At 43.1% G+C, this 24,310-nt stretch overlaps 2 protein-coding genes across 6 annotated transcripts; both read left to right on the forward strand.

Annotated features, from left to right (window-relative positions):
- Positions 1-692: 692 nt before the first annotated feature.
- LIX1L (limb and CNS expressed 1 like) lies at positions 693-22,689 on the forward strand. Of its 4 annotated transcripts, none has more exons than XM_077842509.1 (7): positions 693-1,073; positions 9,980-10,143; positions 13,868-14,008; positions 15,354-15,449; positions 15,775-15,852; positions 16,645-16,887; positions 22,567-22,689. In XM_077842509.1, exons 1-6 carry the CDS (start codon positions 782-784, stop codon positions 16,885-16,887), a joined length of 1,014 nt encoding a protein of 337 aa, XP_077698635.1. In that variant the 5' UTR covers positions 693-781; the 3' UTR covers positions 22,567-22,689. The 4 variants fall into 4 exon arrangements, with proteins under 4 accessions (XP_077698635.1, XP_077698633.1, XP_077698632.1 ...); XM_077842507.1 differs by lacking the exon at positions 22,567-22,689 and adding an exon at positions 19,143-19,443; XM_077842506.1 differs by lacking the exon at positions 22,567-22,689 and adding an exon at positions 19,150-19,443.
- RBM8A (RNA binding motif protein 8A) lies at positions 22,567-24,260 on the forward strand. 2 transcript variants are annotated; one of them, XM_077842513.1, is made up of 6 exons: positions 22,567-22,689; positions 22,965-23,024; positions 23,148-23,225; positions 23,367-23,503; positions 23,810-23,946; positions 24,046-24,260. In XM_077842513.1, exons 1-6 carry the CDS (start codon positions 22,623-22,625, stop codon positions 24,089-24,091), a joined length of 525 nt encoding a protein of 174 aa, XP_077698639.1. In that variant the 5' UTR covers positions 22,567-22,622; the 3' UTR covers positions 24,092-24,260. The 2 variants fall into 2 exon arrangements, with proteins under 2 accessions (XP_077698639.1, XP_077698640.1); XM_077842514.1 differs by having other exon boundaries at positions 23,151-23,225.
- The last annotated feature ends 50 nt before the right edge of the window (positions 24,261-24,310 follow it).

Here is a 24,310-nt window from a genome sequence, read left to right on the forward strand (position 1 = left end):
CCTAATGACGTATAGTATAACAGAAAGATCAAAACATTGAGAATCAGAAGACCTATGTCTGAACCCCTCTGTGCCATCTTCTAGCTTTAATTTTGGTTAATTTATCTAGCCTATCTGAGTGTCCGTTTCCTTATCTGTAAAATAATAAACTCTAGTCATTGTGATCATTCGGTAAGACAATGCACTAAAGTACATTGTGTCGTGTCTGACATATAGCAAGTATATGCTCATTAAATGTATTCTTTTCCTTGTTTTGGCTCCACCGCCCATTGCATGTGACCTTGGACAAGTCACATAACTTATCTGTCTCCTCATCCACATCTATCAAATGAAGTCATGGGACAAATGACCCCTAAGAATCCTCTCATTCTGCCTACAGTTCTCCTCAGCTTGGCATCCAGGCTGTCTCCCCGCCGCTCCCCCCACGCCCTCTACACGCTTCGCCCCAGGGATCTGGCTGGTCTTCCAGCGCTCCCCACTCGACTCCCAAAGAAGCGCCCAAGCTCAGCGGCTCGGCTATAAAGGATGCCGCTTCTTCTCTTTGCAATTGGCTGCCCAGAACTCCGCCCCCCTCAGTAGCTCGCCTATGGCGGAGCTGGAGCGCGGCAGCTCCCGCCCACTCCGGTGATTGGCACAGGACCTGGCTCGTCCCCGCCCCCGCTTGACTGACGTCTGGGCTGCGGCGCCGTCTCAGTCCTCGGGCGCTCGCCGGCGGGGTTGGCTGGGACCGTTAGCTCGCCAGGCTGGCAGGCTCCGGGCCGCTGCTCCGCGGGCGGCCGGGATGGAGACGATGCGAGCGCAGCGGCTGCAGCCCGGAGTGGGCGCCGGCGGCAGGGGCACGCTGCGAGCGCTTCGGCCCGGGGTAACTGGGGCCGCGGCGGCCGCCGCCACACCCCCCGCAGGCCCCCCGCCCGCCCCGCCGCCCCCCGCCCCGCCCCCGCCGCCCCTGCTCCTGTCGGGGGCCCCCGGGCTGCCGCTGCCCCCCGGCGCCGCCGGCAGCCCAGCCGTGCTGCGGGAGGCCGTGGAGGCGGTGGTCAGGAGCTTCGCCAAGCACACGCAGGGCTATGGCCGAGGTGAGTCTGCGGGTCTGGCCTCCTACGGGACACCCTCTGGGAAGGAGCCTTGCTCCCATAGTCCTCCGGATCGCTTTTCCTGGCGCAGAGCCCGCACATGCATTTCCTTTTGGGGAGTTTCCTTCTGAGCGACGCGCACACACATACAGAGGCACAGCTCATACACACCTCTCACCTCCTCCCCTTTATTGAGTTACTACTATATTCTCCAAGGACTCCTTTTTACAAACACAGCCATCTTTTCTTCCCAGCCTCTTCTCCTTCAGAAATGCAATTCTTCCTGTAGCTTAATACCTTCACATCCCTTTGCCTTTGAGGACCAGTCCCCATTGTGTAGGGTCCTATCCTTTATCTCAGACCCAAGATATTTCTCATCCAGACCCTTTCCTCTGATCTCCACAACTCCTGGGCTCCTCCATTAATTTACTCCACCTCCTTAACCTTTTTTTTTTTTTTAAGATTTTTAATTTTTTTTTTTAAGTGATCTCTACACCCAGCGTGGGGCTCGAATTTATAACCCTGGAATCAAGAGTCGCATGCTCCACCAACTGAGCCAGTCAGGTGCCCCTCCATCTCCTTAATCTTGACCTTTGAATTCTTTTTTTTTTTTAATTTTTATTTATTTATGATAGTCACAGAGAGAGAGAGAGAGAGAGAGAGAGAGAGAGGCAGAGACACAGGCCGAGGGAGAAGCAGGCTCCATGCACCGGGAGCCCGATGTGGGATTCGATCCCGGGTCTCCAGGATCGCGCCCTGGGCCAAAGGCAGGCGCCAAACCGCTGCGCCACCCAGGGATCCCTGACCTTTGAATTCTTTTCTTACTTATTCTCACTCTGAAATTTCCAATGCAACTTCAGACTTGCTGGGGTATTAGGTGGTGCCTTCACAAGTCACTTATAATTGTGCTTTTAAAGGTGGAACTATACTATTGAGCCCAAACCAGCTTCCTGTGACTTAGTACCTCACTTTGGTGTCTCTTAGTATGGAGCCTCACAACTCTGGTCTCTCTGTCTGTCTGGCTCTGTTTTCCTGGCCCTTGCCCAGGAACTGAGGATAAATCCGAGGCCTTGGCTCACTCAATGTTAAATTCTGTGGAAATGAGCCAGACAGAAACCTATTTCCATTAAAAATCTTCTTCTTACACATGCCTAATTTCTGGGGTTTCTGAGAAGGGGAATGTGAGGATTTTCTTTGTTGTTTTTGTTTAATCAGTGTAGAATTTCCTGAGTTTGAGCTCCAGATTTATAGTGTAACAAGACACAATAATAGTCAGGGGTGTGGGATACAGAATTTAGGTCTGGAATTCCTGAGACATCACTTCTTTCTGTTTGGTTAAATCTTGCCTGACCTGGAAGTGACTACATCTCTAACCTTCTAGCTGGACAATAATACAGAGAAAGGTTGTAGGGCTTTCTCTATGGACAGTAGTGACTTTTTTTTTTCTTCCTGTGAAAGTGTAATGAAAAGAGCATATGCGGGTTTTGGAGTCAGACAAGCATGGATTGAATCCCAAATTAAATCTCTGTCACTTGCCTGCTGTGTTTTTGGGGAAGTGACTTAACTTCACCACGCTTCAGTTTCCCCAAGGGTTTTGAGGGGGATTAAATGAGATATTGCACCTAGCACGTAATAGGTACCTTAAAAAATGATGAATATTACCTCAAATTTATTGGTTCATATTTCCTTGGAAAGAACATGTCTCATTCTCATTTTCTCTCATTCTTAGACCCAGACAGTGTAAACGCAAAGATTCCAAGGAAAACAGATTTTTAGCTCGATGTGTTATATGTGCCCAACGATACGGTTACCATCAGATTCCTTTTGTTCTTCAACATTTTGAACTCCTGCCATGGGGCTGGCACTCTGCTAAGTGCTGGGAATGTAAACGCACATTCAGAAATGTGTGTTCTGAAATTCATCATGGGGAAATATAATTACTTGTCTCATATAATTCCTAGATTTAACAGGGTTTTGTGATGGAACTGTCATCAGCTATTGTCCTGCTGCTTCCAGTCTTTTTAAAATTGAGATCAATGGAAGGTCTTTGCCTTTGAGCATAGGAGCAGTTCCTTAAGTCTGAACCCTTCCTCTTGGAAACTTACAGGTGTTTATTAGAATTATATAAGAGTGTACCCTTTTTCTTGTCTGTGTTACCTAGAGAGCCTCTGGTTTGGCATCCAAACTGAGTGTCCTGTAAAAACTTTTTCATTTCCTTAGACAGGATGAAGGAGCAAGGGGATTTTACTGACAAAGAGCAATCACCCTGGCTCCAGACTCTGTGACAATTCCTTCCTCCAACCTCCCTAGCTCCCACCACACTCCTCATTATTCCTGAGTTTCTCATTTCCAGTCTGGATGTCCAGCCAGTACTTTGGGAGAGTTTGGCAGATAGTTCAGCTTCAGGCAAGCAGAATCTCTGCCGATTTGGCTCAGAAGCCCTTCACCACATGGAATCACTTATTCTGCTTCGATTAATAGGCAAAACTGCCATTGGCATGTGCCCACATACCCTTGTGACTGATGGCATGGTATTTGGGGGCTGGCTCTATTCCCCCAGAATATAATTTACTTTGATCTTTGCCTAGACCTTTATCTGATACAGCAATGCTTTACTGTATCATCTTCAATTCACATTCTTTACCTTCTTTCTGACTGCTCTAAATTCACCTTTTCCACCTTTAGGTTTACCTGTACCCATGTAGGACCTCAGCATTTATTTAAAAACACAAAAAGAAAACTCATCTGCTATTTCACCTGTTTGTCCTATATCTCCCCCCCACGCACACACCAAGCTCCACCTAAGATACACACATAACTCAGTATGCTGTAGGATCTTAATCAGCTTGTGGTGCATAGGGTTTGCAATCAGAGAACCTCATCCTGTCAAACAGTGGCTGTGTGATTTTGAATAAACTGCTTAATCTCTCTAGGCCCCACCTGCTTCATTCATTCAACAAATATTTATTGATCACCAGATGCCATGGCGAACAAGACACTCAGTCCCCATCTTCATGGAGCTCACAGTCCACTTCACAAGTATGTGTGAGGATTAATGGTGCAATAAGGCAGGATAGGGCAATAGAAAAAGGGTCAGCTTTGAAACAAACATTGGTTCTAAATCCTGGGTCTACCACTGTGGCCTGTGCCTTCACTTGTTTACTTTTTTTTTTTTTTAAGATTTTGTTGCTAAATAATCTTTCCACCCAACATCGGACTCAAACTGACAATCCTGAGATCACGAGTTGCACACCCTGATGGCTGAGTCAGCCAGGTGCCTTAACTTGTTCACTTTTTAAAAAAATGTCTATTAGAAACTTACCTTGATAGTTTTGTGTGGATTAAATGAGAAAACGAGTGTAAGCCTCACAGCACATAGTTAGTACTACTCAGTGAGTAGTTGCTGTTATTATGCATTTGGAAACCCTTGGAGAACTGCAGATGCTAGGTATTCGTCACATTCCCATTTCCTTTGTCCCTTTTTACACATGGCCTGTGGTCCCTTTCTAATATTTGACAGCTGACAATCTCTAACACTGGCATGATTGACTGATCAAGTCACTTTCCTTGGTCTGGAGCTTCTGCCCTGCGCTCCTTAAATGTGTAGTTTTTGAATTACTGCTCTCTCTTTATATCACAGTATGTTGACATGCTTGGAAGTGCTGCCCAGCTACTCCACCAAGTTGAACAAATGAAACTTGTGTGGTATTTTCTGTTTAGTTGTTGTTCCTTTTTCCTCGGAATCACAGACAGCTTCTTTGTCTACAAGTGACTGTGGAGTTAAATTGGTAGTCTGAATATTTCCAATTTTTGGAATATTGGATTAGATTCTGTAGTAGTTTCCTGCAGCTGCTCTAACAAATTATTGCAAATTTGGGGGCTAACCACAACAGAAATTGATTCTCTCACAGTTCTGGAGGCCAGAAGTCCACAGTCAGTATCACTGGGCCAAAATCAAGGTGTTAACAGGTCTGTGCCCCCTCCAGAAGCTCTAGGGGAAAATTTGTGTCCTTGCCTCTCCCAGCTTCTGGAGGCTGCCAGCATTCCTTGGCTGGTGACTGTATCACTTTGATCTTTGCCTCCATGTTCACACTGTCCTCTCCTCTTCTGTGCTTTATCAGTTCCCCTTCGTAAGGACCCCTGGGATTGCAGTTAGTCCCTACCCGGATACTCCAGGATAATCACCCCATCTCAGAATCCTTAATCACATCTGCCAAGTTTTTGCCACTTAAGGTAACCTTCACAGGTTTTAAGGATTAGGGCATGGACATCTTAGCAGGGAGCACTTTTCAGCCTCCTATAGTCCTCGCCCAAAGTCACTGTCATTTTGCAATTCCTCCCTTCCAATGAGTCTATGCACTGGGCCATCCTGTTTCCCCAAGTTGAAACAGGAAATGTCAGATGGAATATTGTTAACCAGCTTCTCTGTCTTCATAATAATGTGAATTAAGCAGGGCCAGCCTATTCTCGCTATCTTATTTGATCACGGAGAACCTTCCCATTCACCTATCAGTTTGCATTAGCTATTTATCCGTGCTCCCTCACCACAAAATTGTATTTATTTTTATGACAATTTTTTTAAAGATTTAATTTATTCATGAGAGACACAGAGAGTGGCAGAGACACAGGCAGAGGGAGAAGCAGACTCCCAGCAGGAAGCTCGATGCAGGACTTTGTCCCAGGACTCCCAGATCACACCATGAGCCGAAGGTAGACACTCAACCACTGAGCCACCCAGGCATCCCTATGACATAAAGTTTTTTTTATTGTAATTTCAGGTGTTGGTTTCTTTTTTAATGATTTATTTATTTATTAGAGCATGTGCATGGGAAGAGGCAGGGCAGAGGGAGAGAGAATCTCAGGCAGACTCCCTGCTGAGCTCAGCCCTATGTGGGGGACGCAAGGGACTGGATCCTAGGACCTTGAGATCATGACCTGAATTGAAATTGAGAGCCTGCTGCCTAATGGACTGAGCTACCCAGGTGCCCCTAATGTGTTGTTTTAATGATTTCACTGTATGGTAGATAGATTCATCTGTATCTCTCATCGCACTTCGACATTTGTATTTTATCTCCGAAGGACCCAAACCAGAATTATTCTTTTTTGTTATTGTTCAACATCATGGGGCAAGCATTTAAATATTCCTTGGAACCTTGGTCTTGCTTGTCTTTTACCCCAGCATCTTCCAATTACTACTAAAAAGCAATTGTAGCTGTCACATGTGTATGTCTTAATCACTGCCAGCCCCCTCCCACCTCACAGTTCTTCAACCATCCTCATGTAAACCACTAGGTGCATGGTTCCTCCCTGAAAATCTGATAAAACTATGGGCACCCCCCCTATAGTCTACACACATGTACTATTTCACTGTGCATTTTAGGGGACTTGTGATCTCCCATGAAGCTCAGTCGTGGACCTGATCTTGGATGCTGGGTTAAGATCCCCAAATTGGAAAGAACATTGGCATCGGGATGTCTACATTCAATCCCTGGCTCTGCCATAGCATGTGACCACAAGCAGGTCATTTCCCCTTTTGTGACCTGTGTTGGACTAGATGATCTCCAAAATACCTGTCACCTCTAAAAATCAATGAGTCTGTGAACAGTTTCAAACTTGGATCACAATTTATTGCTTTTCTCTTGATCATTTTGCACAATTTTCAATTTTGTCCATTTCTAAAACAAGACTCCCTATTTCCTTTGGGTTTGAGTAATCATTAAAAAATAGTCCTGTACTGTGTGCCAAGAGAGATTTAACTGGATGTAGACTGGATACATGCTTTTTAATAGGACCTTCCCAGTTACAATGGTTTCCTCCCCTTTCTCTTTATTTCAATATTCTCCCTTGTTTGCATGTCAGGAAAGCTGTCACCCAGCGCATTGTGCTAAATTGTCTCAGAGAGGGAACTGGGGCTGAAAAGATCTCAATGGAAAGAACAAAGATGGCTAAGCTTTCTGGGCAGCAGTGACCTTTGAAGAGCCCCTGCCAAAACTAAGGGTGGGAAAGACAGAGTTTCCTTTTCATGCTGCCTTTTAATGGAAGAATGAACATTGTAAAAAGTCAGTTAAATATAGGGTTTTAGGAAAGAGCTTGTGTGGCATCCAAGCTCCAGCTGATACATGGAGTGCTTGCTTCAGTTGCAGAGCAGGTGAGATAACAGTTATTGGCCACTAGATTTTGAATGCCTCGCTGGCTGGCAATGTGTATTATTCATCTTTACATCTCTAATGCTTAGAATAGAGCTATGTACATATTATGTGCTCACATTTCTGCTTAATGTGTGTGTAGCAGCCATACAAATGTGCTGTTCAAGTCTCCTGCTGCAGGGGCATAACTGCCTGACAGCCTTAAGCTGCCGTCCCCTCTGTGTCCACCACCACATTGCACTGAAGCCACACATCGTGCAAGCTGCCCCCAGCCAGTGACTGAGCCCAGCATGGGCACTAACTCAGGCACATCCTGATGTGGATTTCCTTTGGCTTGTAGACTTCCTACTGGCCTGGCCAAACCTTTCTTGGAACTGCACTGCTGACGGAGATTCTCACATGCAGATCTCCTTCCTTCCCACACACCCTTTCTACAGTTGTCAGACCTTTAGCATGGTCTGAAGCCTCTCCCTTCTCCTACTTCCTCCCCAATAAATCTGCTTGTGTATCCAATCTTGATATCTTCTCCTTGGCAGACCTAAACTAACACAATATGAAAGAATGAATGAGTCCTCATAACTAAGAATAGAGAGTGTCATGTTGGAGGATATTGGAGAATGCATGTGATCATTTATTATTGTGAGTCCTTTATTAAAGCCACTTGAAGGATGCCTGAGTGGCTCAGTGGTTGAGCATTTGCATGTGGCTTAGGTCGTGATCCCCAGGGTCCTGGGATCAAGTCCCACATCAGGCTCACTGCAGGGAGCCTGCTTCTCCCTCTGCCTATGTCTCTCTCTCTCTCTCTGTCTGTCTCTCGTGAGTAAATAAAATCTTAAAAAAATAAAAATAAAAAGTCACTTGAAATATTGGGAACCCTGCAGACAAAGTGATCCTTTCCAAAAGAAAACTGATTTCATCCTCCTGTCTTAAACCCTTCAATGGCTTCCCACTGCTCTTAAGATAAATCCAGTACTCTGATGTGGCCTGCAAGGTCCACTTGGTCTCATCCCTGCTAACTTTTGCAATCTAATCTTGTTATACTTTCCCTCACTCTCTCTTTTCAAGCCACACTGGTCCCTTTTATTTGCCATCTTCTCTGCTGCTACAGAGCCTTTCTATAGGTTGTTCCTTCCGTTCAGATCCCTATTCTCTCACCTTTTTGCCTAGTGAATTTGTTCTCATATCTGTATTTATATATCACTTTGTCGGGATGGCTGTCTTTGACCTTCTTAACGAGGTCAGATGCCCCTATCACATTTCCTATCATTTACCTAACTCCTTTATAGCGCTTTTTCATTTGCTCGAGGTCCTCTGGTTAATCTCTCTCTCTCCCTCTTTAGGCTGTAAACTGCATAAGGAAAAGGAACAGGGTATGATTTTGCTCGCTCTTATGGCCTAGCATCCAACACGTAGTCTAGCACAGAGTAGGTACTCAATACATATTTGTGCAATGATTGAGCCAAGTATTGGGGGACAAGGGGACTATTATGGAATACAGTGTTTTGAGTCTGGGGTTTGATTTTATCCTAATATGTTAGCTGGTTACTGTTTGACAAATGGTGGCAGAAGTCAAGAGACTTCTGGGTCAGAGACAAAGGACTTCTTATTCATAATACAGCAGGTAGCATGAGCATCAGATTTGTTTGCATCAGTTTCTCTTGCCTCCTAAGTCTGATGTGAAGGGCTAAGGTCCATGCTTGCATAGGCCATAGGTTGCATTACAGAAGAGGAATGCTGAGCTTTCTGCCATTTCCTAACAAGCAGAGAGCAGGCTTGTTCTTTGTCCTAGAGAGAGACATTATCTCATCCCTCAGGTTTCTTGCTGCAAACAATCATGATAAATGACCCAAGTAAAGAGCAGCCAAGTCCTTCAAACCCTGGCATACCTAGCAAGATGGAAAAGGATTACAAAAGACCTGTGAAGGAATGTCTCTCAATATACAGTTCCTCCCAAAATTTCTTTTACCTAGAGAACTCCTCAGAAGACAAATTTATGCACACATACACACACACACACACACAGTCTAGTGTGTACATATACATAATATTCCAGGATGGAAAAGGACTCTGGCTATAGGTTTGCTCACCTGAAGCATAGACTTGACGATGGCTAAAAGGGCCATTGTCACATTTCTGTGAGTGGCAGGATTGCTCAAAGTTTAGGAACATTGACTCTGGAACCAGGATAGCCTAAGTTTGAATTCTTACTCTGCTACTTTCTAGCTGTTACATCCTTGGGCAAGGTGTTTAACTTCCCTATGTCTCATTTTCACTCATCTGTAAAATGGGGATAATGAAAGTACCTGCCTCATAAGGCTTTTGTGATTAAATAGGTGAAGCCCTGATAGCTGTGCATGACACACAGGAAATGTTCAGTAAATGCACTTCTTATTGTGCTGGAAATTATTATTCTAGGCCACCTGACCAATTGTGGAATGATCAACTTGCACTTCATGAAGCAGGGATAATGGTCTGCTAACCTGGAAACTCTGCCTCCAGTATTCAAGTTACTCAGCTTTGGTGTTCAGGACTAATCGAAATGTGAACCAGAGAGGTGGAGAGAGGCCAGGCATACTCTGGTCTTGCTATGCAAACCCCTTAATCACAGTCTAGGTTTATTAATTTAAATGTATTTAAATGGTGTTAGGGAACTAAGGCAGGTTAGATTCTTAATGGAGGTACAGGTTGCAGATACCGTACTGAAGCACAGAACCACTTTGGATATGTTTTCACTGCTGAATTTAACTGCTTCTCTATTTGTAGTGAATGTGGTGGAGGCACTTCAGGAATTCTGGCAGATGAAGCAGTCCCGTGGGGCAGACTTGAAGAATGGGGCTCTGGTGGTTTATGAGATGGTTCCCTCCAACAGCCCTCCTTATGTCTGTTACGTCACTCTGCCTGGGGGAAGCTGCTTTGGGAGTTTCCAGGTAAGAGTTCCAAGGTGGCAGTAGCAAAGATAAATGCTTAGCTGCTAGTAGTGGTTCTCTCCATCACTTTGGCCTTAAATCTCTGTCTGAAATCACATATTTGAGGGCCTGAACCAATTCTGGGCAGATCATTCTGGTAAGCATCTGAGGTTCATTTAGCCTTTCTTTAGCCTGTAAAAACTCACATCCACTTTGAATTGGAGTGATGATGAATATGCCCTTACTCAGTGTGTCAGACTACCAGCACCTTCCCCATGTTCTAATCTGTCCAACTTCCTGCCATCTCTTTTGAGAACACAAAATAATATTCCCTACCCCCAGGACATTTTCATAGGCAATTACTAAAGAAAGTAGTGTTTGAGTTCTTTAAGAGGTCAAAGGGGAAGAACTATGTATGGTGAAAATAGTGCTCATCTGAGTTAGAAGATCCAAATTCTCATTCCCCTCACTGCCAGCAGGGCAAGTCAGATAAATTCCCTGGGCCTCAGTTTCCCCATCTATAGCATGAAGGAGATAGGTTAGTTTATTTCTAAAGTCTTTCCAGTGCTAACATTCTACAATTATTTGAAAGAACTGTGATGTATGAAGAATGGTTGCTATTATAGAGTAATAAGAAATTTGACTAGTGGACTTTGTCAGCTTGGACCGTGGCATACCATGGCCCGGGCCAAAAAGTGCAGAAGGTGTTGTGCAGCCTATCAACCTCATCATTAGATACTTGCACAATAGATCCTGGATTCAGGTGTGGCTTGTGAGCAAGTGAACATAAGATAGAGGGGTGTATCATTGGTTTTGACGAGTACATGAGCCAGCCTCCTATTAGTTGATGCCGAAGAGATTCATTCTATTTTTTTTTTTTAATTTATTCATGAGAGACACAGAGAGAGAGAGAGAGAGGCGGAGACACAGGCAGAGGGAGAAGCAGGCTCCATGCAGGGTGCTTGATGTGGGACTCGATCCTGGGTCTCCAGGATCACGCCCTAGGCTGAAGCCAGCGCTAAACCGCTGAGCCACCCAGGCTGCCCGAAGAGATTCATTCTAAAACAAAGTCAGGAAAACAATGGGGTAGGGTCATACTATAAGGAGATAATATTACCCTGCTCCAAAGTGTCTCCAACTAGAAACAATCAATGAAGTGAAGAATTCTTGAGAAGGCCATGTAGTTTGTTTTTTTAGATGTCCTTTGTTGGGAGTGCAGTTCTAAAATATTTGTTTGCATTGTTTTGATTACCTTTATGTTAGTCCCAGAGGACAGTAAATGCTGTGGGATTGTTTTTATTTAAAAAAATTGACTAGTGTGAATATTGTCATCAAAGATGGACTTTTTACATTCCCCATAGGAAGGTAGCCTGCTGAAATGTCAACTAGAGTCTGAACAGGAATTTAGAGAATAGACATTTTTTTCTCTTTTTATGGTTTGAATAACCCTTAGACAAAGTTATAACCCCTACCATGTGCTTCCATAGCACCTTGAACTTCCCTTATCATATCACTTATTTTTTTAAAGATTTTATTAAAAATAAATAAGATTTATATAGAAGATTTTTTTTTTTAATTTATGATAGTCATACAGAGAGAGAGAGAGAGAGAGGCAGAGACACAGGCAGAGGGAGAAGCAGGCTCCATGCACCGGGAGCCCGACGTGGGACTCGATCCCGGGTCTCCAGGATCGCGCCCTGGGCCAAAGGCAGGCGCCAAACCACTGCACCACCCAGGGATCCCTATTTAGAAGATTTTATTTATTTATTCATGAGAGACACAGAGAGAGAGAGAGGCAGAGACACGGGCAGAGGAAGAAGCAGGCTCCATGCAGGGAGCCTGACATGGAACTCGATCCTGGGTCTCCAGGATCAGGCCCTGGGCTGAAGGCAGTACTAAACCGCTGAGCCACCCGGGCTGCCCCATATCACTTATTACAACATATCATAATTGATTATCTCACCTGATGGATTATGCTCCATGGAGGCAGAGATAGTGTGTGTCTTCTTTCTTGTTCAGTTTTAAATCCTTACTACCAACTCATCACCCAGCAAAGAGAAGGCACTTAATAAATCCGTGGCGTGAATGAGGGCCATTGTAGTTCAGTTCCTGCCTCACACACAGAAAAATCCTAAGGAGACTTCATTTCAAATATGGTAACTAAATTTTTTACCTCAGAACCCCAGCCATTTCAAGAAAATAAATATATGCCCAAGATGACTAATGTTTATACTTTCTCTTGTAGAGAATAAGATCTCTCCTCTCTTCTCTCACCATATCTTACTGTTGAGTAAGGGTTTGATAATTTTATGGTGATGTCCATAATTGGACCATTATAGTAATTTGATTTTTTCCCCCAAAGAATAGAATTATCTATCTTGGCCTCTTTTAGCTTGTACTTTTTTATACCCATTTTGGCAGGTGAAATTTCTCCTGCTGGTTTTCTTCATGGATGACTTTTCAGGAATAGCACCATACTGTAGAATAAGCAGCAGGCTAGTGAGTAGAGACAGACCAGCGAATAGAGAAATTGAAGATGATGACTTAGGGTTAATGCACCAAGCACCATATCCTGAGAGACCTGTTAGCTAAAGGAAATTGGGAGTTATTGATACTAAGGGTAGTTAATTAGCAAACATATCCTGATCTTTTTTTTTTAATATTTTATTTATTTATCCATGACAGAGAGAGAGAGAGAGGCAGAGACATAGGCAGACAGAGGAGAAGCAGACTCCATGCGGGGAGCCCAATGCAGGACTCCAGCCTGGGATTCTGGGATCACACCCTGAGCAGAAGGCAGATGCTCAACCACTGAGCCACCCAGGCATCCCGTGATCTACTTTTAAAAACTGTAACATTCCTTTCTTCCTTTCCTGTAAATCCTAATCATAAATGACAGAGGGCACAGAGGCCTTTGAGGTCGCCAGTGATGATGAATTATGAAGGAATGCTATGGTGTCTGGGGATTTGAGGTTGAAGGATTTAATACTTCTGAAAATCAGACTTGTTCTATGATACCTATGTTGGATTCAATGTAAAAAACATGAGTTAACTTTTAGTTTTACTTGCTTTGTTCAAGCAGCTTTCCTTCCCCTTCCTACCCCTCTCTTCCTTGCTTCTAATGGGGGAAAAAGACTATAAATTCGTTCTTCAGACCTTGGACTTTGTTCAGGGATAGGTCATTGACTCACTGCATTATTGGGGGAACTGCCTGCTCGAAGCTAAAAGTGAAGCCCAACAATCCCAGATGGGTGCTTCTGGTGGAGAGTAGAGGTCTCTTCTGCAGAAGCAACCTAGACACAGATTTGTTCTACTCTTAGGCTATCTAGAGGGATGAAAACAAATCTTGCCTATGCACAAAACAGGAGAACAAGTTGCAGATTTTGAACAGGCTGGTCAGAATCTGGCTTTTGAGTAATTAATTCTGTCTACAGTTTAAACTGTGGTATTTTTTTTTTATATCCAGTGATTATAATGCTGACTTCAGCAGCCTTCTTCATTCTGGATTCAATTTGGTATGAGCTATCGCCGTCTCCAGTTCCTTAATGACTTCAGGATGTTGAATGAAAATTATGTTTCCAAATGCTTCAACCATTTTACAATACAAACTTTGGAGGGTGTGCTGAACAAACTGATTTATCCAAAGACTGTCCAAGTGTCTTCTAGCCCAGTGTTTCACTCCCAGCGTTCCTTCCCCTTTCTCGGACACACGGACATATGTATTTTCTCTCTCTGCCCTGCCTAGTTTTGCCCCACAAAAGCTGAGGCCCGGAGGAGTGCTGCAAAGATTGCACTGATGAACTCTGTGTTTAATGAACATCCTTCCCGAAGAATCACTGATGAGTTCATTGAGAAGAGTGTCTCTGAGGCCCTGGCATCTTTCAATGTAAGTTACTGGGAGTTGAAAGAAAAGAGAATGGGGTTTGGAAGAACTGGCTGGTTGGGAAGTCTTGTAAATCACTGGGAAACAGAGCAGGAGTTCTTGTTTTCTTTCCTGTGTGTACCCCTTTCTGTTTATTCTATGGCGATGTTGTGTTTTACATGCTTCCTATGTCTCAGTCACTGATTCTATGTGTATGTTTATGTTTTTGTTGATATTTTGCCTCCTTCATTGTGTCTCTTTGGGATCTAGAAACCTTTGATTCAAGATTTATGGAATTTTAGAAATAAATCCAAAATAAAAATGGAGCTTAAATTCTGCTTTTCCCAATTTTGGTTTTAAGAACTTACTCTCTTCTGGGACACCTGGGTGGCTGCTCAACACCTCAGTAGTTGAGTGTCTGCTTTGAGCTCAGGGTGTGATCCCGGATCCCTGGATCGAATCCCCCATTGGGCTCTCTGTGGGGAGCTTGCTTCTCCCTCTGCCTGTGTCTCTGACTCTCTCTCTGTGGCTCTCATGAATGAATGAATGAATGAATGAATGAATGAATGAATAAATCTTTTAAAAATAAATAAAATCTTTTTTTTTTTAAATAAATAAAATCTTTTAAGAATATAATAAGATGCATTTGCCCAGTTTTCCTTTAGGCTAGTCCAATTCTATATGCTGAACTCATTTTGTTATTTTGGCTAAATCAAGACTCTTTTTTATGTCCAATGTTCCCTCTTTGTAAGATAGGAAAAATTAGATTGACCTCTGTCTCCTGAGTTAATATGTGTGATGACTCTGGAGTCTTCTAGGTCTATGCTGACCAGCAGAATAGCCACCAGCCATATGTAGCTATTAGCACTTCATATGTGGCTAGTATGAATTGAGATGTACTGTAAGCATGAAAGAGACATCAGATTTTGAAACCCTAAGTATAAGAATGTAAAATATTTCATTAAAAACGTTTATGCTAACTATAGTCAAAATAATATTTTGAATATATTAGCTTAAATAAAACATGCTACTAAAATTAGTTTTACCTGTTTAATGTGACAACTAGGAAATGTTATTTTTTAAAGATTTTTTTATCTCAGAGAGAGGGAGCTTGCACTGTGCACAGGGTGGGTGGGCAGGAGAGAGAGAGAAACCCAAGCACACTCTATGCTGAGTGCAGAGCCCTACACGGCTGGACCCCACAACCCTGAGATCATGACCCAAGCCTAAACCAAAAGTCAGACGCCACCCAGACATCCACGGCATTTTTAATTAGGTTGGGGGTTTGCATTATATTTACTGGATAGTGCTGCTTGAGGTGATAATACCAATTGGAAATCTATTTGTCTTTTCCTTTCCTCTGTTACAGGGCAACAGGGAGGAAGCTGACAACCCAAATACAGGGATTGGTGCCTTCCGATTCATGTTGGAATCCAATAAGGGCAAGTCAATGTTGGAGTTCCAGGTACTATTCCAGTACTTCTCTGGCTCTAATAACATGGATCAACATATGCAAATACATATATATATATATATATATATATATATATATATAGTTTCATTTGAAAACATCGCCTACTATAAATATATATATATATATTTATATGTGTCCTATTTTTTTTATGTGTCCTATTTTTTAAAATGTAAGTACCTTCCATTCCCAAAGGGCATATCAGAATTGGTATGAGGTACTCACATAAATACATTTTGTAAAAAGTTCCCCATGTAATTCTGATGCAACCTCTCAATATAAAATCACTATCCTGACACTTCATATTTTCTTACCCCAGGAACTAATGACAGTTTTTCAACTGCTGCACTGGAATGGCAGCCTTAAGGCCATGAGGGAAAGACAGTGCTCTCGTCAGGTAAGAGGTCCTATAGGTGAGAAGAGTCTGGCAGGAGGACTATGTTGAAGTGGCTGTTCTGTTAGAAATAAGCAGGCCGGGATCCCTGGGTGGCGCAGCAGTTTGGCGCCTGCCTTTGGCCCAGGGCGCGATCTGGGAGACCCTGGATCGAATCCCACGTCGGGCTCCCAGTGCATGGAGCCTGCTTCTCCCTCTGCCTGTGTCTCTGCCTCTCTCTCTCTCTGTGTGACTATCATAAATAAATAAAAATTAAAAAAAAAAAGAAACCTGGATGGGTTATCTTTAAAAAAAAAAAAAAAAGAAATAAGCAGGCCTATAGTTACCAGTTTGTGAATACTGAAAGCCTCACTTAAAGTGCCCTCTTCATTCCTATCTTTCTTATTAAGATCTTAGCTGTGATTCTTTTGCCTGCCTTGCTTCACCCACCAGGAAGTTTCCCTTAAGAATCTCCTTAGAGGGCAGTCCCGGTGGCTCAGCAGTTTAGTGCTGCCTTCACCCTGGGGCCTGATCTTGGAGACCAGGGATCAAGTCCCACTGTCAGGCTCCCTGCATGGAGCCTGCTTCTCCCTCTGCCTCTGCCTCTGTCTCTCTCTCTCTCTCTGTCTGTCTCTCATGAATAAATAAATAAAATCTCTAAAAAAAAAAAAAAAAAAAAAGAACCTCCTTAGAGGATGCAGGTGCTAACTTCACTTCACTTAGGGACACCAAGGCTAAGAGTTCCTAGTCCTGTTGGGTCAATGGGGTATGAACCCTGACCTTGTCAGTGATCTTCCTTTTCCTCTCCCCTTCCAGGAAGTGTTGGCTCATTATTCACACCGGGCTCTGGATGATGATATTCGCCACCAAATGGCATTAGACTGGGTGAGCCGGGAGCAAAGTGTGCCAGGGGCACTGTCTAGAGAGCTGGCCTCTACTGAGCGGGAGCTGGATGAAGCCCGGCTGGCAGGCAAGGAGCTGCGTTTCCACAAGGAGAAGAAAGATATTCTCTTGCTGGCTGCTGGGCAGTTGGGCAATATGCATTCTTCCAACTGCTAGGTATCCACTCATATACTCCCCATCCTCTCTAGGCCTTTTTTTATAATGTCTTTTCTAAGACTTAGTTTATTTCTGTACATACTTCCTCAATTTTATACTTTTACATATATATATATTTTATACTTTAAAATATATATATATATGTATAAATATATATATATATATATATATATGTATAAATTCTACACTCAGATTCCTATTTGCTGAGAGATCCCTTTTCTTCTAGTTTTTGGATGTAGTTTCATTTGAAACATTGCCACTCCACTTTGTAAGAAGAGCAGGCTGTCTTCAGAGTTTTGTTGGCTCTTAACACTCCTGGTAACTCTGTAGTCATTTTAGTAGCACAAGGTGATTGACAAAGTGTTCTTATCATATAACAGGGAGTTTGAATAAGGACTATGTGCCCCACACTCACCCTCATCCTGTTTTCTCATGGATTCCAAACAGGGTATGAGTATGAAGCTTTTGGCTTTGTTATCTTGATCTAAGCCTACTTGGTACTGAGTTGTTCTTCAGTAACTAGGTATTTCCTGTCCTAGACTCCCCACCACTATCTTACTCCTCCTCTGACTTCAAGTGGTACTTCATTTTGAGGCTTCCTTTATTATTTGGAAGGAAGTGGAAATTTGGTGTCTTATTGTTAAAATCATTCCTGAGGAACTCCCCAGAAAGAGGAGAGGAATTAGAAACACAGTCCATCGGTGTTTATCACCTAAATGCCTCTGGGGCATAGATACCATACCACGCTGGTAAACTAGCTTTCTTGATGTATTCTGTGCTCCAGAAGGGATCAGGGTTGAAGCTGCTTATCTTCCAACATTCCCTTTTCACTCCTCCTCCTGTGCTCACCCAGCTTAGTTGAGTCCAGTATTTAGACCTTCCTGCCTGCAGAGATTGGTAAAAGGGAAAACATATTTCCCTACTCTCTCTCCTCCCATCATTTTGCTCTTTGGAAACAGCTGTCCTGTTTGGTGAAGGCTATGTTCCTCTCTCTCTCCCTCAAAGTTGCTGCTGTTGCCACCTTAGATGTCCATAAATTCAGTTTTTTCTCTTTTCTCCATGTTGATTGCATGTTGAGAACATGAGTCCATCAGGGAAATGAGCCTGGCATTATGGCACTTCCTAATTGGAACCTTGGGAGACTGCAGGAGGGCAAAGAGACTTGATGATCAACTATTTGTGTGTTTTTTGTTGTTGTTGTTGTTTTTTTAACTATTTGTGTTTTTAAGACTCCCTCCCCCCACCCCCTCCTGGGTGAAATAGGAGATAAATGATCTTGAGTATAGCTAAAGCATTTCTCTTTGGGAGAAAATTTTCTAGGTCTCTCAAAGATGTATTTTCCCCTTGTTTCTATAATCTCCTTTATGTTGTATGATAGTTCAGTGCACTTTCTAAAATGTGTTTGGGGAGTTTCATGTTTCTGCAATTGGACTTTTCATTTAATGATGATACACTTTGTTCTTAGAAATAGATTAGGAAATAGGCCACAATTTACTGTTTTGGACTAGATAGGGACAAGATGAAAGTCTGCTTTTTTGCTTTTGAAATCATCTTGGTGACCAGTACATATGGGATCAGCAGTAAGGAGTCTAGCAACTGTTTTAGTGTTTGAAAGGGACCTCCTTGAATTCTCTAAGCCCCATGTCTGTATACCATGAAGCTCATATAGAGTTGGAGTAGAGGCTCCTACATTAAATAGTAGGTATGTCTATTCAGCTTTTATTGATATTTATAATCCAGAAATCATAAACTCTCATTTCTCCTATGCTCCTTTCTCTGGGAAGTGTGAAGAGGTGTAAGTTATGGGAAGAACTTTTTCTTGCACCTCTTGGATTATTTTTCTCAAATAACAACCAGTAAGATCCCAAAGAACTTGAGAAAAATTGTTCCCTTATCTGTCCACTTTCATTGTTAAAGATTTTACTTACCATTTTAGTACTCCCTATGTATTTTATATGTATAATTTTATACAATTAAAAACAGATTTTTGTCTAGTGAGCCAGATTGATTCTTTCTTGAGACCTATATGTCAGAGGAGCTCTAAAATGACCCTTTCTTTTACAAGTACACTAAAAGAATTTTGATTAGTGTTTTTTCGGGTAGTAGAAATAAGATTGTTCTGTTGGGGGAAGGCGTTCTGCCTCCCCTTCTCCAGATATTTCAGGAGCCTAGATTTTCTCACTGGTCCTTTCTTCTCAAGCTCTATGCATTTCCTTTTTTTTTTTTTAATCTTATTTTTATTTTATTTCATTTATTCATGAGATACACAGAGAGAGGCAGAGACACAAGCAGAGGGAGAAGCAAGCTCCCCGTGAGGAGCCTAATGCGGGACTCGATCCCAGGACCCCGGGATCACAACCTGAAGCTCTATGCATTTCCACTGGCAATCTTACCCACCATGGTGACTTCAACTCTATAATACATACCATTCTCAAATCTATTTCTTTCACTGTTTTGAGCTTTTACATCTATATTTCCACATGTTGGACATCACCACCTAAATGTATTAACACAAGCTCTTTGAACTCATATTCAAAATAAAAGCTATTTCATATATGCTCCTCTTTTTTCTCCCCAAATCTATTATTAGGACTTTTTAAAAGAATTTATTTATTTATGAGAGACACAGAGAGAGGCAGAGACATAGGCAGAGGGAGAAGCAGGATCCTCTAGGGGAGCCCCATGTGGGACTCACACCCTTAGCCAAAGGCAGATGCTTACCCACACAGCCATCCAGGTGCCCCTGTTATTCAGATTCTTATCTACCCAACTATCTAAGTTAGAATCTTAGATCCATCCTCAACTTTTCCCTACCATGATCTAATCAGAAGGAAAAAAAAGATTTATTTCTTTGAAAGACAGAGAATCTGAGCAAGGATGGAGCAAGGGGAGAACGAGAGGGAATCCTCAAGCAGACTCTGCTGAGCACAGAGCTGGATCCCAGGACCCTGAGATGGTGACCTGAGCCGGACACTTAACCAAATGAGCCACTTGGGTGCCCCTCCTATATAAACTACTTAATCTGTCCTGTCCATATCTACTGCCTTAGTTCTCAATCATTTATCATCTCTGGACTGGACCACTGTAATAGCGTCCTAACTAGCTCTGTCTTCATTCTTAACATCCTCCACACTATTGTCAGACTTCTTTCTAAAATACTTGGTAGTGTACCACTATCATGCTTAAACCATCACTTAACTATTTTTGTCTTTAGCAGCATTCCCCAAAGTTTTATATGTGAACCCCTGGTATTATCTGAGACATTTTAGGTGGTAGATGGGCAAACATTTTTCATCTTCATTTATATTCTAATCTGAAACTGTAATAGAAAAAAATATAGATTTTACCTTTATGGCAGTGATACTTAAATTCACTATAAGCTTGTTTAATAAGTCAGTCAACTTAAGGAAAAATACTAATCAAGAGACAGCATGGGGGCTATCTGCAATTGTGAAAAATCATGAACACTCAAACACCTGAAATCGAGAAATCATTGCCTACGGGATAAAATTCCAAAATCCTTAGCATGGCATACATTTTGGCAGCAACCTGTACTTCCAGCTTTATTTCCTAGCCATGTAGCATCAGGTAAACAGAATTTCTTGCCATTCTGATATTTGTTCCTTCAGTATGTATCAAATGTCTGTGTGTCTGTGAGCCAGATACTGTTCTAAACTGTAGGGAGGGCAGCCCGCATGGCTCAGCGGTTTAGCGCTGCCTTCAGCACAGGGCCTGCCTGATCCTGGAGTCCTGGGATTGAGTCCAACGTTGGGCTCCCTGCATGGAGCCTGCTTCTCCCTCTGCCTGTGTCTCTGCCTCTCTCTCTCTCTCTGTGTGTCTCTCATGAATAAATAAATAAAATCTTTAAAAAAAATAAACCGTAGGAATATCTTTGTAAATAAGAGTCTCTGCCACAAGGATTACACTCTAAAGAGAAAGCAGACAATAAACAAGATAGAAAGGAAACAAGGTAAGGAAATAGTGAAGATAGTAGAGAAGAACCCTTCAGGTGAGGTAGTATTTTAGGGAGACCTAAAGAATGAGGTTGAACGAGCCATGTGAAGAGCTGGAGTAAGAGCATAAAAGGCAGAAAGTTGCAAAAGTCCTGAGATGGGAAAGAGACAACATAGTTGAAAAGTGTAGAGAGAACTTAATGGGAGGGAAAATTGGTGATGGAAGTCACTGGGGGACAGGCAGAGCAGGTGGTATTTTAATTTTATTCCAAGTGTAATAATAAAGGTTTTGGGCAATGATATCACCAGCTGATTTTTTCCAAAGATCACATTACCTACTGTGGAGAATTAGTGCCTCCTAGTCTCAGTACAACTGCTTTACCTGGAAACTACACAGCCTTAAAGGCCCAGTTCAAATGGAAGCCTTCTTGCTCCCAGTCCTATTATAAACTTCCTAAGCACTTAGTGATAGCAATTGTCACTATCATAATGTAATTATATAAAGTAATTGTTGATAATGTAATTATTTTTCCTCCACTGCCAGCACCTTCTCTAATACTAGGTACACACATTATAACTGTTCGATTAAAAAATAGTATGAAGGGGATCCCTGGGTGGCGCAGCGGTTTGGCGCCTGCCTTTGGCCCAGGGCGCGATCCTGGAGACCCGGGATCGAATCCCACATCGGGCTCCCGGTGCATGGAGCCTGCTTCTCCCTCTGCCTGTGTCTCTGTCTTTCTCTCTCTCTGTGTGACTATCATAAATAAATAAAAATTAAAAATAAATAAAAAATTAAAAAAAATAATATGAAAACCTGCAGTCCACTATTGCTGAAGGCCTACATCAGGATTCCGAACTTTGCGGGCAATATGGGTCTTGAAACACGAAATACCTACACCATTCCCAAAGAAGCCGGAGTCCCCATTTTGTTGAAAGCCATGAATTTTTTTTTTTTTCTTTTAAATTCCTGGAGGTGGTGGGAAGAGTTTGAGAGTTTATCTTTAAAAAAAAAAGGAGGGGGGAGGGGTAGGATCCCTGGGTGGCTCAGCGATTTGGCGCCTGCCTTTGGTCCTAGGATCGAGACTCGCGTCGGGCTCCAGGCATGGAGCCTGCTTCTCCCTCCTCCTGTGTCTCTGCCCCTCTCTCTCTCTATGTCTATCATAAAATAAATAAATAAATCTTAAAAAAAAAAAAAAAAAAAGGCAGCCGATAGCCGTCTCAGCAATCCTAATTCACAAGATTAGCTTCCTTAAGAGAAATTCGCCGCTGCAGTACGAGCCAGACTCGGCTTTTTGAGCTAGCATTGCTGAATGAACTATTTTAAAAATGTTTCCATCACAGACCCAGCTAGCTGCTCCTCAAAACAGGTTACGGGTCTAGAAGTTTTGAGAGAGAAAAAAAATTCAACTTCCATTTCCTATGGAGTCCAAGGAGACAGAAAACAATCCTCTAATAGAGAAACTGGGCTGTGCTTCGCTGACTACAGTATTTCTCCTTGGCTGCCCTAATTAATAGGAAGCCGCTGCCTGCACCTACCCACTAGCTTGTCCCTTAGAGCACCACTCCATTCAGCTCGCCACCTGCTCAAGATGGCTACAGGAGCACTTCCGACATCTTCCGGAACTAGGCCCGCCTTCTTTTGCGTATTTTCACCGCGCCGGGGGCGGGACTTAGATTTAGCTTCTGATTGGTCAGCTTGACTAGTGACCTTTCCCCTCCGCGACAGTTTCCCGAGGTGCCTAGTGCCTGAGCGGCACCGACGAGAGTAAGAAGGCAGGCAAGATGGCGGACGTGCTGGACCTTCATGAGGCTGGGGGCGAGGATTTTGCCATGGATGAAGATGGGGACGGTGAGGACAGTGGAGGCAGCTGCGGGAAGCCGGGAAGGTGCGAAAGAAGGGAGTAATAGGAAAATAATTGCCCTTCCCGGCAGGGCGGATGGGAGTAGAACTGAGTTTCGATTGGATTAGAGACTGCGCCCCCTTCGGGAGGAATGGGGGCGGGACCGGGAGGGAAATGGGACTGGAGGTGGTGGGGCTGCTTTCAGATAATGCCTCCGTAAAGAGACTATTGTTGTAAATACCTGTTATTTTTGTTATTCATTCTTTCACTTCTGGGGATCCAGAGAGCATCCACAAATTGAAAGAAAAGGCAAAGAAACGGAAGGGCCGCGGCTTTGGCTCCGGTGAGTGTTTGTGGGGAAAATGGTGTAGAATGGCGACAGCTACGAGTTTTGGAGTCCCCATTCACACTCATGGGGAACAGTGGTAGAAGAGATTTCTGGTGATCTCTTGTATGTTCCATATAGAAGAAGGGTCTCGAGCGCGGATGCGTGAGGATTATGACAGTGTGGAGCAGGATGGAGATGAACCCGGACCGCAACGCTGTAAGTGAGATGGACACTAGTGTATTATGGACCTATGAAATAAAACCCAGTAGGAGTGGGGTCGGAGATACCTTAATCCACTCTTGTGATCTTGCTTGAAGTTTTTCTTTTGTGCACAAACCTCCTTCCCTTCCCCAACAGCTGTTGAAGGCTGGATTCTCTTTGTCACTGGAGTCCATGAGGAAGCCACCGAAGAAGACATCCATGACAAATTTGCAGAATATGGGGAGATAAAAAATATCCACCTCAACCTGGACAGGCGTACAGGATACTTGAAGGTATCCTACTGTTGTTGCCTCTCTTCCCTCACAACCTTTAGACAGCTTTGGTAGTTCTCCCATGTTTTCTCTGATTGGCCAAAGAGCAAAGTTGAAATAAATGAGATTGAAAATTGATTTTGTCAGACACAGCAAAGAGATGGAAACATATTTTGAATATATACACAGTAAGGATATATGATGTACATCTGTTGTATAAAGTCTATAGATATTTCTATTTGAGTATGAGTTTAGATCTGAGGAAGAAGATGCTCAGTAGTGTTTGGAATATGAGGGTTTTGATCTCTGTCTTTTCACTTATCCCAGGGATATACTTTAGTTGAGTATGAAACATACAAGGAAGCCCAGGCTGCTATGGAGGGACTCAATGGCCAGGATTTGATGGGACAGCCGATCAGTGTGGACTGGTGTTTTGTTCGGGGTCCGCCAAAGGGCAAGAGGAGGTAAAGTGGAGAGGGCAAACTATCTTGGTGAAGGGAACATGAGCAGAACAGAATAAGGACATTGTATTATGTTCCTGATGGACCCTTCCTTTTCCCTAGAGGTGGCCGAAGACGCAGCAGGAGTCCAGACAGGAGGCGGCGCTGACAGGTCCTCTGTTGTCCAGATGTTCTCTCCAGAGATTCTCTTTGACCATGCAGCCTTGGAGAAATAGGGCTGAGGTGGAACTCACTGTTTATATTTAATCTCTTATCCTACTTAGTGGGTTTTTTTTTTTTTTTGAATTATGAATAAATGTCCCATTTTTTGTTTTGTACATTTAAAATTACTTTCCTTTTCTAACATTGCAAGCTCTGAAGCATTATT

The sequence above is a fragment of the Canis aureus genome, chromosome 12 (genome assembly GCF_053574225.1).
Source record: "Canis aureus isolate CA01 chromosome 12, VMU_Caureus_v.1.0, whole genome shotgun sequence".
NCBI classification, from domain to species: Eukaryota; Metazoa; Chordata; class Mammalia; order Carnivora; family Canidae; genus Canis; species Canis aureus.

Coding starts and splice junctions, on each gene's coding strand:
- LIX1L (XM_077842509.1), top strand. CDS start 782: ATGGAGACGATGCGAGCGCAGCGGCTGCAGCCCGGAGTGGGCGCCGGC. Junction 10,144..13,867: donor GCTGCTTTGGGAGTTTCCAG/GTAAGAGTTCCA, acceptor TGCCCTGCCTAG/TTTTGCCCCACAAAAGCTGA. Junction 14,009..15,353: donor AGGCCCTGGCATCTTTCAAT/GTAAGTTACTGG, acceptor CCTCTGTTACAG/GGCAACAGGGAGGAAGCTGA.
- RBM8A (XM_077842513.1), top strand. CDS start 22,623: ATGGCGGACGTGCTGGACCTTCATGAGGCTGGGGGCGAGGATTTTGCC. Junction 23,504..23,809: donor GGCGTACAGGATACTTGAAG/GTATCCTACTGT, acceptor CACTTATCCCAG/GGATATACTTTAGTTGAGTA. Junction 23,947..24,045: donor CCGCCAAAGGGCAAGAGGAG/GTAAAGTGGAGA, acceptor CCTTTTCCCTAG/AGGTGGCCGAAGACGCAGCA.